This window comes from Silene latifolia, chromosome X (genome assembly GCF_048544455.1).
Source record: "Silene latifolia isolate original U9 population chromosome X, ASM4854445v1, whole genome shotgun sequence".
NCBI lineage: Eukaryota > Viridiplantae > Streptophyta > Magnoliopsida > Caryophyllales > Caryophyllaceae > Silene > Silene latifolia.
The window spans coordinates 70,559,788-70,580,894 of record NC_133537.1 but is presented as its reverse complement, the minus strand read 5'-3'; the positions used below and the strand labels follow the sequence as shown (position 1 = coordinate 70,580,894).

General features: G+C 41.7%; 1 protein-coding gene across 1 annotated transcript; it reads left to right on the top strand.

Annotated features, from left to right (window-relative positions):
• The first annotated feature begins 3,530 nt into the window (after positions 1 to 3,530).
• On the top strand, positions 3,531 to 4,307 carry LOC141617593 (uncharacterized). Its single transcript, XM_074434776.1, has one exon. It carries the CDS (start codon positions 3,531 to 3,533, stop codon positions 4,305 to 4,307), a length of 777 nt encoding a protein of 258 aa, XP_074290877.1.
• The last annotated feature ends 16,800 nt before the right edge of the window (positions 4,308 to 21,107 follow it).

Below are 21,107 nucleotides of genomic sequence, written 5' to 3'. Positions count from 1 at the left end.
TACGGTCGGTGGAAATCGGTTTCATGTTAGCTGCATGCATGTTCTTATAGGTCGAGTTAGGTTAGCGTCTCTATTTCTTTCTATCTCATACAATTACACTCACCCTGTGTTTAATTTGTGTGATGAGCGACCCGTGAGAGTCCGATATGTTTGAGTCTTTTAAGGTCGACGGTTAAATAGTTTAAAGCATTGATTTAACTCGTTTGCACTTGCCTTTCGCCACTTTGTTAGTTGTTGCATTAAATTGACTGGGATTGGTTGTTTAAACCGTTTGATCGAGTAACTATCCTATTGAAGACCTTCGATCGAGTGCTTTATTGTGCTCGATCGAGAGGAGTGTTTTCTATATTCGTCGGTCGAGTGTTCGTTGTACTCGATCAAGATGTTTGCCATCCATTGTCCTCGATCGAGTAGTTTCATTCTGCTCAACGAGGGGTTTAATCTTTTACGCAATTTTTTTAGCATCTTTTGGATATTTTAATTTGAAACTTAGACAAAATAAGGAAGAGGAGGGGAACAACGACACTTCTTCTTCCCTCTCTCTCATCTCCTTTCTTAGAACTTGACTCTTGAAACCTAAATATTCTCTATGGTTCCCAACTCTCCGTTGTAATCGGTACTTCTGATCCTTAGTTCCTTTATTAATTATTATTGCAATATTTATTTCTTGTTCTACTCTTCTTTTCTCCTTTACTCTTTCTCTTGTGTTTGTTAACAATTAATTCATCATGTTAGATTTTATTGTTATGGTTATTGTTATTACTCCTTCAACATTAATTATGCATAGATAATCTTCTATGCATGTTAGGACATAGGGGAGCCATGGTGATTAGGTAAATTATGAGTAGGTGATTAGGGCTTGATACAAATTAGGTTTGTGTTGTTAATCATTGCATTTAATAGCGATTAGTTGCTTGAGTCGATGCATCTAACTAATTGATTCAGTACACCTTGACCTAGATCGAGAGATTGGAAGAGGTAAGACTTGCAATGAACACTAGGGCATTCTAATGAGGGTGAAAGCTAAGTTAGAAATGTCTTAAGGCGAATAGTGGACCGAGAGGACGTTTTCATTACCCTTAAGACCGAATTTGTGCTGACCTATGAACCTAGATTAGACTCCTAGAAAACCATGGTGAACCGACTATCCTAGTTGTTTCTCTCTATTTAATCTCGTTGAAGTTTTGCTTTATTTCTCTTTGCTCTTTCTCTTTCCTTTACATCTCCGTAGTTTAGAATAAATAATCAAACCCCCAAGAAACAGTTACTCAGACGAACTTAGTTTAGCATACAATTTCCCATCTCCCTGTGGATTCGATACCCGACTGCCTCTACTACATTTTATAGAGACCGGTTGGTTTTATTTTTGATAGGGTTGCGACAACCGTGTCAGTTTCTGACCCGATGGGCTTCACACGGAATTGAAAAAAATGGGCTTCACCCGGAATCATTTCATTTTGAATATGGGCTTCGCCCGGAGCTTAATTTCAGTTTGAAAATGGGGTTCGCCCGGGATCGCTTCATTTTGAATATGGGCCTCGCCCAGAGCTAAAGTTTCATTTTGAAAATGGGCTTCGCCCCGGACATTTGAATTTTCGAAATTTCATAGGAAAAACGATAAGTAGACATGTTTCGAGTTTCTGACTCGGGAATTGACCCATAAATGACATGGGCAAGATATAACCCGTAAAACATAAAAAAAATATGTAAGTGCGTACGGGTTTTTTAATTCAAGCATGGACTTACTGGGGATAAAAAATGTAGATTGGTCATTCTGGCCCGCGAAACATAAGTAAAGCCTGTGACAACGAACTTTGGTGCAACAAGCGATAAAGGGTGGCAAGGAAACCCAGGGGCCCGAGGCCCGAGGCTTCGGCCGAGTTGCTTGGATGGCAAGCAAGACTTTCCTAAAACCATTGGAACTCTCTCCTTGTTTTTCCTATATAAGGAGATCATTATAGAAGGTAAATCATAAGTTCTTATTCTTTTCTTCACAAAACTCTTTGTTAAGCATGCATTCTCAGTATAATAGGATGAGAGAGAAAGTAGAGAGAGAAATTCCTCTATAATCTAGGGTTTACTGATTAGCAGCAATGGCGTGATCTCGTAAAACCAATAAAAATCCTATTCTTAATACTGGAGAAAAATCAAAAAAAAATGATTCATCGTCTTCTTCTAATAAAGGTAAGGGCAAATCTGCGGCTCGTCATATAAAATTTTCGTCACAGGATTTCGAGAATGATTTGGATGTAATTGTTGAGAATGAGGAGTACGACATCGACGTCCCTGAAACTGAGGAACCTGAGGAAGATCAACCGCAAGCATTGCTCCGATTAACCAAAGAGGATGTTGTTAGTGAGATTTCTTTTTGGTCTACGTCTGTATTGCTATGTTCTGGGAGAAAATCCTCCTAGTAATGTAATTACTAGGTTTGTGAAGAGGGTTTGGCAGGCATATGGGGTAAATATGGTGTCGTTTCTTCCTAATGGTATCTTTCTAGTGCGCTTTAAGAGTAAGGAACATCAACAAATGGTCTTAAAAAATGGGCATCTCCTATTTGATAATAAGCCAGTTATAATTAATGAATGGAAACCTGATTCTGAGTTATTGAAACACGATGTGTCAAGGATCCCCCTCTGGATGAAAATCTATAGCTTGGATATCAAATTTTGGGGTGCTAATTGTTTGAAGAAAATTTGTGGAGACGTAGGCAGTTTCATCAGATGTGATGAAGCTACTGCCAACAAAGCGTTTCTAGGTTATGCGAGGATAATGGTTGAAGTCACAATTGGGCAAAAGTTTCCTACAGAGTTGCAATTCATTGATGAGAATGATAACATTCAAAAGGTTCGTGTGGTTTATGATTGGTTGCCTACCACTTGTAAGAGTTGTCACGGGATGGGACATACTGAGGATGTTTGCAGGAAAGGGAGCACTGCTACGGTTAAAAAAGTCTGGAAACCTGTTCAGAGACCTCAGCAGCCTAAACCTGTGCCTCCTCAGGTGCTTGCACGACCAAAAAATGTTGTTACTCAACCTGCTAAGGTGCCTTCACCACCACAGAGGGTTCAAACCCCTGCTGTGGCTAGAAGGGCTTCAATTGTTCCTGATTCTGTTCCTATGGTTGAACTGTCTGCCCCAAGGAGATTCCTAACCAGAATGATGAGAGGGGATAATGGGGAACGCAGATTGTTTACTCCAGGGGGGCTTTCTTTTATGGATTCCCTAACCTTATCTTTACAAAAATCTAAGGTTGGGTTGATGGAAAAGGTTTTGTTTGAAAAAGGGGAGTCTAGTAAGCCATTACCTGATAATGGGTAGCCTAGGTTTCTGGAACATCAGAGGTATGACAGCATGAAATAAAATGGTTTCTCAACCAGAATAAAGTAGGTTTATTTGGTTTATTAGAAACAAAGATAAAGAATAATAATAGGATTCAAGTGAGCAATAATCTTTGTGAGAACTGGTTAATTTGCACTAATTCCAGTCATCATAAAGGGGGGAGAATTTGGTTGATCTGGGAGCCTAGTATGTTTTGTGTGGATGTCAAAGATATTACAGCTCAAAGTATTCATGTTGAGGTCACTGATAGAGGCAGAGGTTGTACTTACTGGATGACTGTGGTCTATGGCTTCAATCAAGCTGCTGATAGGGATAGTCTTTGGGGTAAGTTAAGGGCCTATGCTTCTCTGATTAAGGGTCCTTGGTTAGTTTGTGGAGATTTTAATGCCATTATGGCTAATGATGAAAGAATAGGAGGAGCTAGTATTACCAGTGCTGAGATAAGGCCCATGGTAAATGCTATGTTTGACTGTAATTTGTATGATATGAAGGGGGATGGCACTTTTTTTACCTGGAACAACAAACATGAGAGTGGGGATAAAATTTACAGCAGGATTGATTGTGTCTTTATTAATGATTCCTGGCTTGATTCTTTCCCTGATAGTTGTGCTACCTTCCTACCTGAGGGCCTCTTTGATCACTGCCCATGCTTAATCAACTTGTATGTGGTGGTGGACAGGAAGAAGGCTCCATTTAAGTACTTTAATATGTGGTCTATGGCTGAGGGGTTTAAGGATGTGGTGATTAATAGTTGGGGGATGGAAACTAAGGGTAATCCTATGTACCAATTGATCTCCAAATTGAAAGGGGTGAAACAAGGGCTTAGAAAGTTGAACACTGAGCAGTTTAGTGATATTGAAAATTTAACCAAGATTGCTGAACTGTCCCTTCATCACTTTCAGAAAGAATTGAGAGCTGACCCTTTGAATGATGAGTTATGTACTGCTGAAAGATTGTGTGCATAAGAAGTGGCTTTCTTAACCAAGGCTAGAATGGAATTCCTCAAACAAAAAGCCAAGGCTGCCTGGGTGAATGAGGGGGATGCTAGTACTTCTTATTTTCATGCAAGCATCAAAAGAAGGAGGGGAAGAAATAGGGTGTACCAGATCAAGGATATGCATGGGCGTTTATGTACTAAGAGTGTGGACATTAAAGCTGCTTTTGAGGAGTATTATGTCTCACTCTTAGGTACTTCTAAACAGGTCTCTTCTGTGAAAGTGAAGATTGTGCAGCAAGGTAACTGTCTTAATTTGGCTCATAAGGATATTCTTCTGGCTCCTGTCTCTGCTGAGGAAATCAGACTTGCTATGTTTGATATCCCTGGTACTAAGGCCCCTGGACCAGATGGGTTTAGTAGCCAGTTTTTCAAAGACAGCTGGAATGTTGTGGGCAAGGATGTGATTAAAGCTATCCAATCTGTTTTTAGAAGTGGTCAGCTCCTCAAGCAGTGCAATAACACTCTTATTACCCTGGTGCCTAAGAAGGACATTCCTGATAATGTATTGCAGTTCAGGCCCATTGCCTGCTGTAATACCATTTATAAATGCCTTTCCAAGGTAATTTGCAACAGATTGAGTAAAATCCTCCCTGATTTAGTAAGTCCTACACAAAGTGCTTTCATTAGGGGTAGGGATATTGTTGGGAACATTTTGATTTGCCAAGATCTCATAAGGCTGTATAAAAGGAAGTCTTGTTCCCCTAGAATGATGATGAAATTGGATATGCAGAAAGCATATGATTCTATAGAGTGGTCCTTTGTGGAAGAGATGTTGAGAGCTTTAGATTTCCCTGAGATGATGGTGTCCTTGTTAATGCAATGTGTCACCACCCCTTCATACTCCATAGCTCTAAATGGGGAGGTTTTTGGTTTCTTTAAAGGTCAAAGGGGGCTCCGACAAGGGGACCCATTATCCCCTCTCCTTTTCACCTTGTGCCTTGAATACCTCAGTAGAATTCTGATTACTACTCAGAAAATGCAGAATTTCAGATTTCATCCTTTATGTAAGAGAATTGGGCTAACACATCTATGCTTTTCTGATGATTTGATTCTACTTTGTAAGGGAGATAGGGCTTCTATTGAGTTGATGATTAATGCCTTTCATTTCTTTTCTAAAGCTTCTGGTCTGAAGCTTAATAAGGAAAAGTCTAACTTCTATGCAAATGGAGTTGATGAGGGCCTTCTTAAAGAAGTTGAAGATACTACTGGTATGTGTAGGGGGTCTGTTCCTTTTAAGTATCTTGGGGTGACTGTTTCACCCAAGAGACTTTCTATAGGAGATTGTACTTGCCTGGTGGATAATGTAATTGATAGAATTAAGGGCATGGGCACCAGACATCTCTCTTATGCTGGGAGAGTTGTTTTAATTAAGGATGTTCTGAGCACTTTACATAATTATTGGGGTCGTATCTTTATTCTACCAAAGACTGTCATCAAGAGGATTGAAGCAAACTGTAGGGACTTTTTATGGCATGGCAGAGAACCAGGGAGTAGCCCACTGGTTGCTTGGGAGAGAGTATGTAGGTCTAAAAAGCAGGGGGGTTTAGGTCTTAAAAATCTCCATTATTGGAACTGTGCTGCAGTTGGAAAATATGTTTGGTGGATTGAAAATAAGGAAGATCATTTATGGGTGAAGTGGGTACATGCCATTTATATAAAAGGGAAAGTTTGGAAAGATTATTCTCCACCCATTAATTCAAGTTGGGCTTGGAGGAAAATCTGCCAGACTAAGAATATTTTGAAGGATTGCATTTGGAACCAGAACACTGGCTACTCTATCAAGATGGGGTATGATTGGCTAGTACCTGTTAATCCTATTGTGACATGGTATCCATGGTCTCTGAACAATTGGATCATGCCTAAGCTTGGTTTTATTTGTTGGCTTGCTGGTCAGGGGCACCTATTAACTCAAGACAAACTGAACATGATGCATATTACTCAAACCAATTGTTGTTATCTATGTGGTTTAGTTCCTGAGAACCATGACCACCTCTTCTTTCTCTGTGAGTACAGTTGTAGGTGCAGGAAGTTAATTTCTGACTGGTGTGCTATTCAGTTCCCAGACCAGAATTGTTTGCATTGTTGGATAAAGTTGAGATGCAGGAGTTTATGTCAAAAGAAGATAGTTGGACTGATTTTGGCTGCTTTAATATATCACGTGTGGATGGCTAGAAACAAGAGTTGGCAGGAACAATTCGTATGCAGGCCTGATATTTTAGCTAAACAAGTTATACATGCTGTGCAGGCTCGTTTATTGAGTTGTAGAATCAAATGTAAGAATGATAGGGTCCTTGAATGGGTAAGAGTCATTAGCAGTTCATAAGGTGGTCGTTTTGTGACACACCTTTAATATGTATGGTTGTAAGGAGTTTTTGATCTTAATGAAAAGCTTACACTTTCCCAAAAAAAAAAAAAAAAAAAAAAAAAAAAAAAAAAGCATGCATTCTCTTCGAAAAGCCATGTCATCTTGGGCTTCCGATTTCAAGGGATTGGATTCTCAAATACTTATTGATACGGGATTTAAACAACTAATCCCGCTGAGACAGGTCCTGCTAAAAACTGTCTTTCTTGATGTGTGCTTAAAATTCTGGGACGCTACCCATCATGTTTTTGCTTTACCAGAAGGAGAGATTTGTTCTTTTCCGCAAGAAATTGCCATTCTAGGAGGTTGGAAGATTGAGCTAACTCCTGTTATTCCCGAATTTCAGAGGGGATGGGCTAACAAGTACTATGATTTCCTTGGTATGTCACGTGTCGAGGCACGTGCCTTCGTTGATGGGGAACGAGTAAACTTACTCGCCATTGCTCAAACATTTGGTCGTGCTGACGACTTCTTGATTCCTACAGCGTTCCATCGTAGGGCTTTTGGATTGATTATGCTTCATCTTTATGCTTTTGAAGGGCTTATTGAGGTACCAACTTGTTACGGTAAGGCGAAGTTCATTAGGATCGTTGAACAGATGGAGCAAAGTAGGAGCCCAGCTTGGCTCATCCTCGTTGAAATCATTGCTGGGTTAGATGCTCAGAAGGCCAACACAAACCTTGCTTACACTGGATCAACTCGTCTTCTACAGGTATGTCTTTCCGCTGTTCTCTCTCTCTCTCTCTCTCTCTCTCTCTCTCTCTCTCTTTTTTTGTTTATTCTTTCTTTTTTTTGTCTTTCTTTTTTTTGTCTTTTTTTTTTTCTTTTTTATTCTTTCTTTGCCCACCTCCTTTCTTTTCAGTGGGTTTGACATCATTTCCTGTAGTCTAATTCGCTTTCTCGGCCCTTTTCACAGATTTGGCTATGTGAGAGACTCGAGTTGGTTGATCCACCGAAGGTTCCAGGTACATATGAAGTGAGAAGCTTCACTTCTCGTCATCGTCAGTTTCCTACTGGGAAGAAAGAGCCTTTCTGGAGACAGCGGCTTTCTGCAAATGCTTGTTACGTGTTAGATGGAATTTACCATGGGTTTGCCTTACTGCAGTTACTGGTTTGTCTGAAACTGATAGAACCAGATATCTCATTCTTTTGGGCTTGGAGTGGTCCACCCATATCTATCCGGAAGGTATTCTTCGACAAGTCAGTCGTCGGCAACGGATTCCCACTATTGAGCTCGCTCGCGGCCAAGTCCAAGGAGTGACTCTCGTGAGATGCAATGGATGGTTAGAGTCCTGGACTCGGAGGACTATTGGCAAATTTCTGAGCCATTTGCTTCTGCTTGGGTGTCACCCTCTTATTTACAGTGGACTATTGAGCCCTCTTTTAAGGTCCAAAGAGAACTTTAAGAAGATGAAGCCGTTGACTAAAAATACCACAAGAAAGGGGAGAAGAATTGAGAATTCTTTACTGGGACGACCCCGATTTCATCTAGGCCCGAAACAGAGACTGACTCAACTCCTAGGACCGACTCTTTGGTTTCAGATGTGTGGAAGAGGTTAGGTCCGAGGAATGATAGTGGATTGACGCTTGCAGAAAGACTTGGTCCTCGACCTAGTGTGGAAGACAGACTGGGACCTCGGGAAAAATTGATGATTCCTCCGAAGAAAAGAGCCCGGGTGATGTTGGGTGAGACTTTGTATCGTCGTGATGGGGCGTGTGGCCCGGCTGTGGGTAGCAAAGAGTAGTCTTCGACATTACTATTTACTATTACTGTTTGGGTGCTTTCCTTTTTAGGTTATGCGGGATGGGCTTTGCCCGGAATAAAATATTGTAACGGGCTTCGCCCAGAATTTAGAATAAATAAAAAACTTATTATTTATTAGAAATCCCCTGTTGCTGCATCAAAAATTTCATTTTTGTTTTACATGCTTCGGTTGTACTCATAACTAAGAGTTTCCTACGTATCTGCTTTGCAACAGAATCAAACTGAGTCCGTAGTTCTCACATAAAATATTTCATGCAGTGTTGATAAACAACTCACAACTTATTCTAAAAACATTTGCAAATCAAAAATTATTTCATAACATTTGAGAATGAGGACATCAAGGATAGTATTTCTTCAGTAGTTGGTCCAAATTCGTAGGATTTGTGAGGTCATTCCCATCCAAATCTGTTAATCGAACAACGCCTCTCGACAAAATCTTCTTTACCAAATAAGGGCCTACCCAATTTGGTTTGAACTTACCCCTCGGGTCAATAGGTCACAAAGCTCTAACCGACTTGAGAACTAGATCACCCTCACTAATTCCCCTTGGTTTCACCTTTTTTGTTGAAAGCTCTCTCTATCCTTTTCTGGTAGAGTTGGACATGGTACAATGCATTCAAACGTCGCTCGTCAAGCATGACTAGGGAATCATATCTTGCTTGAACCCAATCTGCTTCAGGAACCTGGCTTACCAGTAGGATCCTTAGGGACGGTACTTCCAGCTCAACTGGTTGAACCGCTTCCATTCCATATACCAAGTAATACGGAGTTGCTCTCGTGGTTGTTCTAATCGAAGTTCTATACCCCCCATAATTCAAATGGTATCTTTTATGGCCACTCTCTATAGTTTTCAGACATCTTCCCCAAAATGGCTGTGATTGTTTCATTAGCAGCTTCTACCGCACCATTCGTCTGTGGTCGGTATGGTGATCACTTGTGATGTTTGATTTTATACTTTTCAAGTATAACTGCAGTCTCGGCTTGAAAATGGGACCTCCCCAAACCGACCATGAACATGGGAGGTTGCAAGTGGCTCATCAATATCGCAGCATGCGAGATATACTAACCAGACTCGATCGAGTAGATTAGGTGTCAAATATTCTCGATCGAATGGTAGAGGCTCTCGATCGAGAAAATTGATTTTTGCAGGCCTTCGATAGAGTAGAGCAAGTGTTCGATAGAAGGAAAATAGCAGCAGAAGTGGTCGATCGAGCAAGAAAACAGCTCGATCAAACTGTTTACATGAGAAACCCGCAAAACGCAACAAAAGGGACCACGAGTCTAACAAAAGAACGTACATGTTCAGCAATTGTTCGCAACTAGTGCCCAAGCACACAAAAAAAATGCAAAAAGGTTTAGACAAAATTACAACAAAACAGGCCGGGTTGCCTCCCGGATAACGCAAGTTTAAGAGGTCTCGCACGACCTTCTGACTTCAATTAGCTGGCGCATCAGGATTGTCGAAGTATAGAACTTCAACTCTGCCATCCACATCGTCTGCCTCATGGTAATGCTTCACATATTGGCCATTGAGTTTGAACTTGTTGCCCTCGGAACTTTCTAATTCAACGGACCCAAATTTGGTGACACCAGTCACTGTATAAGGGCCACTCCACCTGGACTTCAGCTTACCAGGAAACAAGCGCAGTCGGGCATTAAACAACAATACCTTCTACCCGACATGAAATTCTCGAGGTATGATCCGTTTGTCGTGCCATCTCTTCGTCTTCTCTTTGTAGATGCGTGAGCTATCATAAGCATTTAGCCTAAACTCCTCCAGTTCATCTAGCTGCAATAAACGGTTCTGACCACACAACTTAGGATCAAAGTTTAGTTCACGAATGGCCCACCAAGCCTTACACTCTAACTCAACAGGTAAGTGACAAGATTTCCCATAAACCAGCCGATATGGTGATGCACCAATCGGTGTTTTAAAGGCAGTCCGATAAGCCCACAATGTGTCATCCAGTTTTAGACTCCAATCCTTCCGTGATTTAGAAGCTACCTTAGCCAAAATATTTTTTATCTCCCTATTAGGGACCTCAACTTGCCCACTAGTTTGGGGATGATACCCCAAACCGCGACGGTGTTGGACACCGACTTTGGACAATATAGAAGTAAGTTTCTTTTCTTTGAAATGCATTCCCCCATCGCTAATGACGGCCCTAGGGACACCAAATCGGGGAAAAATAATCTTTTTAAACATCTTAATCACGGTCTTGGCATCACAAGTAGGTGAAGCAATCGCTTCCACCCACTTAGACACATAATCTACGGCTACCAAAATATACCTGTTACCTTTGCTAGACGAGAAAGGTCCTTGGAAATCAATGCCCCAGACATCAAAAACCTCGACCTCTAGGATGCCATTTTGTGGCATCTCATGTCTCTTAGAAATATTCCCAGAGTGTTGCCAAGCATCACAAGCTAAAACAAACACTTTAGCATCGGCAAATAAAGTAGGCCAGTAAAAACCAGATGGAAGTACCTTAGCCACGGTGCGCGACGGACCGTGGTGACCACCATAAGAGGATGAATGACAACCCTCTAATATTACTCTGGTCTCCCACTGCGGAATACACCGTCTGTAGAGACCGTCTGCACACACCTTAAATAAATAAGTACTGCTTAGCGTTATAGAGAAAACGCTTCTTCTACTGATAAGAAAGGTCGGGTGGCAGCTCGCCATTGACAACATAGTCAGCCAAATCTGCATACCATGGATCATGGTTAGTATTAGAACACAAAACAGCAAATAAGGAATCATCGGGAAAAGAGTCATCAATAGGTAAAGAATCCTCTCCCTCCTGCTGCGATAATCGCGACAGATGATCGGCTACTACATTATCTGCACCTTTCTTATCTTTGACCTGTAAATCAAATTCCCGGAGAAGAAGTATCCATCTCAGCAGTCATGGTTTAGCTTCCTTCTTAGCAAGAAGGTGTCTCAGCGCTGCATGGTCAGTAAAAATGGTGACTTCTGACCCTATCAAATAAGAACGAAATTTCTCCAGTGCATAAACCACTGCTAACAGCTCCTTCTCAATAGTGGTGTACTTCACTTGAGCCTCATCCAGAGTTCGGCTCACATAGTATATTGTATTCAAGGCTTTGTCAATCCGCTGGCCTAACACCGCTCCTAGTACATAACCACTAGCATCGCACATAATCTCAAACGGCAAGTCCCAGTTGGGAGGCTGTATAATCGGTGCTGAAATCAAAGCCTGCTTCAACCTATTAAAAGCAGAAAGACACTCATCAGTAAATGAAAAGGGGGCATCCTTAAGCAACAGTTGTGTAAGTGGTTTAGAAATGTTTGAAAAATCCTTAATGAATCGGCGATAAAAACCGGCATGACCAAGGAAACTCCTCAGTCGTTTAACATTAACAGGAGGAGGCAATTGCTGAATCACTTGCACTTTTGCTTTATCAACCTTAATGCCCCTGTCAGAGTCTAAGTGCCCTAACACATCTCCCTCGTTGACCATAAAGTGACACTTCTCCCAATTAAGCACAAGATTAACCACAATGCAGCGCTGCAACACTTTATCAAGGTTAGACAGACAATTAGCAAAATCACTTCCATAGACACTAAAATCGTCCATAAAGACTTCTATAATAGACTCTATATACTCAGAAAATATCCTCATCATGCACCTTTGAAAGGTGGCAGGGGCATTACATAAACCAAAAAGCATCCTGCGATAAGCAAAAATACCCTGAGGACAAGTAAAAGAAGTTTTTTCCTGATCGTCTGGATGAATAGGGATCTGAAAGAACCCTGAGTATCCATCAAGATAACAGAAAAACTTATGAGAAGCTAACTTTTCTACCATATGATCAATGAAAGGAATGGGAAAATGATCTTTTTTTGTGGCGGCATTTAGCTGTATGTAGTCTATGCACATCCGCCAACCAGTCACTATTCTAGTAGGTATCAATTTGTTCTTATCATTCTTGACCACAGTAGTCCCTCCTTTCTTAGGAACTACCTGAACTGGACTCACCCACTTAGAATGACCAACAGAATAGATAATACCTGCATCGAGCAGCTTCATTACCTCAGCCATCACAACATCCTGCATCTTTTGGTTCAGTCGGCGCTGACCCTGTCTGCAAGGCTTGTGATATTCCTCAAGCTCAATTCTATGCATACAAATATCGGGACTGATGCCCTTAATGTCATCCAATGAATAACCCATGGCCTTCCTGTTTTTCTTAAGAACAGCTAACAAAGCGGTCAGCTGATCATCATCCAATTTAGCATGAACAATAACTGGATATTGCTCTGTATCATCTAAAAATGCATATTTAAGATGAGGAGAAGAGGCTTACGCTCAAGTACCTTTACCTCTATGGCGCAAAGAGTATTTATCATTTGTTCCACTCTCTCTCCTTCAGCGTCGGTAAGTTCACGCTCATCTAATGCAGCTTCAAGCAAATCCAACACAGCATCATTGTTCTTTGGGTTATCTGCACACTCATCTAAAAGCATGAAAGCTTCTAGTGGATCCTTTATAAAGGAATCCGGCCAGAATTCATAAACAGACTCGTCAACAATATCAACTGAATAGCAAGTATCCTCTATCATTGGGCGAGCAAGTGTACCAGTTAAACTAAAAGTGATTGCATCATCCCCCACTGCAAGAATCAAACGCCCTTGTTTGACATCAATAATGGCCCCAGCTGTACATAAGAATGGTCTTCCTAGTATAATTGGGGTCCGGGTATCCTCAGCTATGTCTAAAACAATGAAGTCCACTGGTATAAAGAACTTGCCTACTTTAACAGGCACGTCCTCTAAGATACCCAAGGGTCGTCTAACAGATCTATCAGCCATTTGTAAGGTGATATTAGTCACTTTAAGGTGACCCATAGTAAGTTTCTTGTAGACAGAAAAAAGCATGACACTGACACTGGCTCCTAAATCACAGAAAGCCTTATCTATCACTTCGTTTCCTATGGTACAGGTAATAGAGAAACTACCCGGGTCTTTCAGTTTAGGCGAAGCTTTATTGAGAAGTAAATTACAAGACTCTTCCATAAAAGCAACAGTCTCGAATTCACTAAGCTCTCTCTTACGCGTCAAAATGACTTTCATAAATTTTGCGTAAGTAGGCACCTGGGTAATAAGTTCGGTAAAGGGGGTGGTTACCTGAAGGTTCTTGACTACGTCCACGAACTTACCTTACTGTCACTCGACCTTTGCATCATTCAGACGTCCCGGATAACGAATTCTGGTAACAATAAGCGGGTTTGCGACCTTCTCTTTACCTTTATCAGAATGTGTCATCTCCGCAGCAGGGGAAGACGACACGGTAGCGGGGTTAGGCTTCAAACTGGAACCTCCGCTGGTATAAGCATTCGATCGAGTATTTTTCCACTCGATCGAGCAGTTTCTTCATCAAAAGTACTCGATCGAGGAATGCATACCTTTCGATCGAGTTCATCAAATTCGGCACAGTTCGATCGAGGGCCTGAATCACTCGATCGAACATTTTTGTTCGGAAAAATACGCGATCGAGAACGTCAGTTTGAGCTTCTCTCGATCGAATAGTGGGAGTATTCGATCGAGTACCTTTGGAGGATATATCACTCGATTGAGAAGAATTGGCATTCGATCGAGCCACTTGACGATGCTCAGCAGGGACAACGTTAATTAACTCCTCCAAAACAATTTCCGGAATCTCATCAGCAGTTACAGCATCATCTTCCGGCATTTGCGGTCCATCATAGGTAAGACCACTTCGGATATTTATGGCATTGATCGGGTCACATTGAGGTGCGTGATTCACTTGAATTTGCGCGGATGTAAGACGCGCAACTTGGTCTTGCAGCTCTTCTATAGCGTTGTCGTCTTTGTTAGACTTCCTTTCAAGCTGAAGTGTTAAATTCAACACCAAGGACTTCAACTCTGCAAGTTCTCCAATTGTAGAGGGTGAATCAACTTGTTGTGGCATTGGTTTAGAAGGACTAGAGGCACTTGTCATGGTCAAGTCTTCATATAGTTTAGAGAACGGCACTCCTTGCTTGAATTGTCGATAAGTACGGACTCGCTCCACATCCGCCATACAAGTAATAGGGTCGTGTCCCTCTGTACCACATTTACCACAAATTACCTCTTGCTCCGTTATGGCATAAACCTGTTCATGCATACTCGAAGTTACTAGAACCTCCAATTTTCTAACCTTCCACTGGAACTTTCCATTTCAGCTACCAAAGATTCATTCACTTGCTTACCTCTTCTGAGATTTTCCATATTCAGCTACGTGAATGGCCATTTATTCAATAAGATGCCATCATTTATCATCTTCAACATTTTTCTAGAACCTCCCTTTTGCCGCATTATCTAATATGGCTCTTTGGTCAGGATATAACCCATTGTAAAAGTGGGTACATAGGAACCAACGTTTGAAGTCGTGATGAGGCACAGAACGAACAATTTTCTTGAACCTAGTCCAAGCCTCATTCAGATCTTTAGTGGGCATTTGTTTGAATGAGTTATTTGGCCTCTCAATGCATTAGTGCGCTGTGGTGGGAAATACCGTCTGTAGAAGGCTAAAGCAAGGGAATTCCAGCCAGTTACATCGGCAGCTTCCCTGTCCAAATCTCTCAATCATTCCCGGGCGTCATCAGTCAAAAAAAGGGGAAAAAGAACTCCCTTGACCTTATACTATGTCACCCCAGCAGCTAAAGGAATAGTGGAACAGTACTCTGTAAACAGCTCTATATGCTTACATGGATCTTCACCAGGTAATCCCTTGAAGATATTTCTCTCAACTAACTGTATATAAGATGGATGAATTCCAAAGGTCCCTGCATCTGTAGTAGGAAGCAAGAAACCTTTAGGCAAAGAATCCACTGTAGGTTCTGAGTGACTGGCGATGTTAGGAATCTCAGCAAGTAGAGTCTACAGAAGGGCAGGTATGACAATGCTCTCTTCTAGAACAAATTTCCTGCAACACTAATAAAGCACTAGAAAAATATTACATCAGTCTCAAGGAATAAATTCCTTGAGACGAGAGACTGACTTAAATTAAGCAACAAAATTACGCCACCTCCCCGGCAATGGCGCCAAAATTTGATACAGTCGTTTTATTACAAAAAATAAATACCTAAAACAACTAACAGAAGCTAGTGGAAGTAGGGTCGATCTCCACAGGGAGATGGGAAAATGCCTGCTAAACTAAGTCTGTCTGAGTAACTATTTCTTGGAGGTTTTGAAGGTTTGTTCTAATCTATGGAGGTCAAAAGAGAGAATAAAGTAGGGAAAAGTAAAGAAGAAAGTTGACAAAAATCAAGGAGAGAGAAACAGCTAAGACAGTCGGTTCACCATGATTCTTGAGAAATGTAGTCTAGGGTCTTAGGTCAATGCAAATTCAATCTACAGGGTAGTGAAAAGGTCCTTTCGGTCAGCTATTCGCCCTAAAACAATTCTAACTTAGCTTTCGCTCTCATTAGAATGCCCTAATGTTCACTGCAGGTCTTACCTATTCCAATCTTCCGATCCAGGTCAAGGTGTACTGAGGTTAATTATCTAATTGCGTCGACTCAAGTAGACAAGAACAATTATGTGCATTGATTAACAACGTAGATCTAATCGCATTAAATTCTAATCACCTATTCATAATTACCTTAGAATCATGGCTTCCCTATGTCCTAGCAAAGGAATTTAGCTATGCATAATTATCGAGTAGACAACAATTACACATAAACTATAAGAAATCAACATAGCAGGAGTCTAAGAAAAGAATAACAACAAAAGAGAGTAAAGGGAATAAAACAATGAATCAAAATAATTAATTAAGGATTGAGGGTAGAGAATACTGATTACAAAGAGAGAAACAGTCCAGAATTAGGGTTCCAAGTATAAAGTTTTAAGAGAGAGTAGGGGGAAGAGAAGTCGAAAGAGGGGAGAAGAAGCCGAAACTAATGACTACTGTCATACTTATTTATCCTAATTACAAAAGGGCAATCTCGAAATAAATTCAAGATCCGCATAAAACACCTAGGCTCTCGATCGAGTAGAATGAAACCACTCGATCGAGAAGAAAACTCGACAAACAGTTCGATCGAATAAACATGGTGCTCGATCGAAGACTTCAAAAGATGGCTATCTCGATCGAGTGAAGGCAGAGCTCGATCTAATGATTTCTGGAGGATAAAGCATTCGATCGACCATTTTAAGTAGCAAAATGGATCGATCGAGCTATATAAGCACGGGTGGACTACTTGACACCTTCCGAAGCCACTTCACGCATTCCTAAGTTATGGATTCCAAGCTTCGATTCCTTTTTTTCCAAAACGCATGAGATTAGGACAAGTTCAGGCTTGATTTCACTCCTTTCTGGTTCGAACCTGCAATTTATACAAGACAAACCAAATTAGACTATTCGGGGGCATTTGTAGCTAGATGCCACGTAAAAAACAAAGAAATACGTGTAAAAATGAGGTAAAAACCTTATATAAAATACACGCATCAAAGACGTAGTAAATCGCATGTTGCTTAAAGTAATATGGTCCGATTTATGCTAATGCAAGATTTAGTATGTGACCTAATATCTAATTCGATAATATTAAGCTAAAGCACGCATTACGAGGAGTGACCCAAGCCCGTGAGTCATGTAAGCCGTGGGCCACCCCCCTTGAGCACGTCTCTCTAGGTCGAATGGCCGTGTGTCGTATATGGCGTTGTGTATAGCGTTGTATTTTAGATCAAGTTGTATATTTAATTTCTTGTTTTGTCGGCATGAAATGCCTGGGTTGTAACAGGATAGATCCGAATGACTCCCTTATTCCTCCTAAGCCGTGTTTGCGCATATTTTATTTCGATTAATCAACCAACATTCTAAAATAACTTCGACAAAGTTATTATTCATGTATTAAACGACATAGAAATTGTTGTCACATGTTAGGGTTTTAAAACGATGTTTGCATATCATATATCGTAGTAGCTAATACCTTGTTTGAAATCCGATACTTGACTTAGTAGAGGCCGTTATCGAAACGGCCGGGGTTAGGTGTCCTTATGGGCTTCTTGACACGTACCTTCACCCCTTACTCAAGATCTATGATTTGTGGATCCGTCTAAATACCATTGGATTACGAGAGTCATTCAATGGAGTGATATAGGGTACAAGTCTTTATCGTTAATCACTCGTAGTCGATTGGCTTTATACTTTCGATGAAAGGTGTAAAGTTGACTTGAACGGTTCCAAGTTCCCATAAAACTTGGTGGCGACTCTAATTTGTCTTAGTTCGATTCGAAAAAACCTCGAGTCGATGTGCCCCTGTGGATCTCGCGGACGCAGCTCCCGCGGGGGGTGTCCACAGATGGGGTGTAAGATGGCGGCGGTTGATAGGCAGGACGAGAGAGATACGGTTGTCGAGGATAGCTTGAACGAGATTGGTCGGGTCCGTGGATGGTTGAAAGGTGGTTGGGACGGTGGTTTTTGTGCGGTTTACAGTGAGTTCGTGTTGGATGAGTTTTTCATGGAGATCCTCAAATGAAATAGGGTTGTCACGGGCATTAACGGATTCAATTACTGGACCACAGATATCGTAGTTGAGACCCTCGAAGACAATAGTAAGTATGTCTTTGATGTCCATGGGACGATCAAGTTGTGCAATATCATCAGTGCACAACTTGAAGGCTTGCATAAACTCAGTGATGGTGTCGTCACCAAGCTTGAGAGATTGGAGGCGGGCTTTCAGTTGTTGTTTTCGACATCGGGTCCTATTGACAAAGGTGCGAGAGAGGGTGGTCCAGGCTTCATGGGATATGGTAGCATGGACGATTAAAGGTGATAAGGTTGAGGAGAGAGTGCCGGTGAGAGCACCGAGGATGAATTGGTCTTGACGGTACCAAGTAAAGTAAGCGGGGTTGGGTTTCATGACGGGTGCATCCTTGTCGATTTTTGGGGCCGTGGTGATGGTTTCGGGTGGGGCTTGTTGTAATACTCCGTATTTATGGTCTTGGGGGTACTCTATCGAGTAGCCCTTACTCTGTCGAGTAAGGGTATGTTGCAGAATAAAATAGTTTCTGACCTGTTGGGCACTCGATCGAGTAGCTCGGGCACTCGATCGAGTAGGGGGGTACTCGATCGAGTACCTTGTGTACTCGATCGAGCGCCCGGTTTTACGGGGGAGTTTTCGCGGGTTTTGTTAATTATGCGATTAGGGTATTTAAACCAATTCGTCTTTGTTTTAAAACACTTTTACCAAAACCTAAAACTTGTTTAAGAGAGAAAGCGGCAGCTTCTTCTTCCTAATCGCATCCTTAACGATTCCGGAGTTCGACGGTCGATTCTCGTTGTTTTTCGTGTTGTTGGATTCCTTGCGTCGAGGGTAAGCTTTTAACATAAAGTTTTATAATGTTTTGATAAGGTAGTTGAAACCCTAATTTAGCAATTGGGGATTTTATGAGTAGGAATTGAATGGTAGTCTTTATGTGTTATGTATGATAGGAGGAGAGTTCGTAGAGGAGCCGTTTTGAGACAAAATGTTTAGATCGTCTGCGTGTTTGCTTTCCAGGTAGGATTTCCTACTCAGCATTAGTCCCATAATGGGATATTGGTGATGTGTTGTAGTTAGTTATTTGATATGATTGTGATTGTGATTGTAATGTGGTTATGGTTGTTGATGGCTCTCGAGATGCGTTCTCGGCTGAGTGGGGTCACTTGGGGAGTGATCTCACGCCCTAGTTTCGCCTTCTGGGAACCCGCCACGAAGGGATGTGCACATTAATGATACAGGGGTTATCGCTCGTACGATGAGCGGGGCTTAGGTGGGAACGGCTGCGGTCCCCCATCGCGGGCGGTCCAAAGGACGATCGATGATTGAGACGGTTGGTTGGTGTGTGTGTGTGTGTGTGGCGATTCAAATTGTCTGTTTGCCTTATTACGTTGTCCGTATTGATTGTGTGATTAGTACCGACCCTGGTGTTGTTTTGTAAAACTGCGGGGATCCATTCGGGGATGGTGAGCGATATTGAGCAGGTATAGAGATGGTAATCGATAGTCGGGGATGGCCACGACATGACGATAGAGTCTTCCGCTGTAGTTTAGTCTTTATTTACATTTCATTGAGAACAGACAGTTTGAATAATGTATTGCACTTTCGATTTGGTTTCGAGGATTGTATTCCTTCATTAAACTATTATAATAAATGTTGTTTCTATTTTGTCTATTTGATTATCATACCTCGGGCAACCGAGATGGTGATGTCTCCATACCCGAGTGGTCCTGGTAAGGCACTTGAGTATGGGGGTGTTACAAATGGTATCGAGAGCGACGATCCCGAAACCTCGTAACCAATGAACTTAATGAACATAGGGAGTCAATTAAAATGAACCCGGGGTAAAAGTTGTAGGAGCTAGTGCGAAGGCTTGGGAGACGTCCTAAAGTCGCTGGGGTCGCCCTACAAACTTTGAACCGGTCACATGGGGGAAATGTGTGTTGAGTCATGTGTGTGCTTAGTAACTTGTGCAACAAGGTGATGAAGTATGTTGATTGTTTGGTGTTGAAAATAGGAGGTTGAGCATGTGAAAGAAAATGATTATATGTTGAAACATGTTAATGAGATGATAACATGTTGAATGATTTATGATGTGGCTTTTATAGCATGATGATTTGATTTTATTGATAAGTAGAATAGATGCGTAGCATATTGATTATGATATCATGCGATTTTTATAAAGTTAGCAATGCTAGTATGTGACGTAATATGCGGGTAGCTTTTACGTATTAGTGGTACTTGATCGAGTAAGACCGACTCGATCGGATAGGTTTTTGCGAAATTGAGTCCGAATCGCGTTTTGGGGCACTCGATCGAGTAACTAGGGGTACTCGATCGAGTAAAATCACTCGATCGAGTAGCCTATATACTCGATCGAGTGGGTTAGAGATCAGAAGGTCTGTTTGGTTCTGGAGTTTGGGTACTCGATCGAGTACATAGGGGCACTCGATCGAGTAACCCGTCACTCGATCGAGTGGGTTTGGATACTCGATCGAGTAGGTTCTGGGCAGCGAGTTTTCGTGTTTTGAAGTTTAGTGCGCATGTTCATGTTTACCCTTTCTTGTATACGTATAGTTTCAAGATGCCGCCCAAGAAAAATGCCTTGTACGCTAGAGCAGAGCTTATGACTATGGATGACATCGTTAAGATGTTAGAGCACCGTGGACGCTCTTCGAGACCCTGAAGAAAGTGAACGAGGACAAGAATAAGGAAAAGGAGAAGGAAGTTGACCATGCTAAAGTCAGCCTTTATATTGCAAGGTTCAACCCAAAAGAGTACAAGGGAGTTGAGGAGCCTAACCTTCTCGATAGTTGGTGAGGGAGATGGAAAACATACGGACTTAGTCCATTGTCCTGATGAGATGAGAGTGGATCAGGCTGCATTTTATCCGAGGGAGGCAAATGGCAAGTGGTGGGATTCGGTGAAGGTGAGTGCTAAGGAGTTGTATACCAACCAAGGATTACCCGCTATACCTTGGGAGGAGTTTCGTAGGGTGAGGAAGGAGTTCGTACTTAACATGTGAGGAGTAAGTTGAGGGAGGAGTTCGACAAGTTTAAGATGACTTCTCGAGATGTCCGTGGCTGAGTACTACTGATAGTTCAATGAGAAATCTAGATATGCTGAGG

Coding starts and splice junctions, on each gene's coding strand:
- LOC141617593 (XM_074434776.1), top strand. CDS start 3,531: ATGTTTTGTGTGGATGTCAAAGATATTACAGCTCAAAGTATTCATGTT.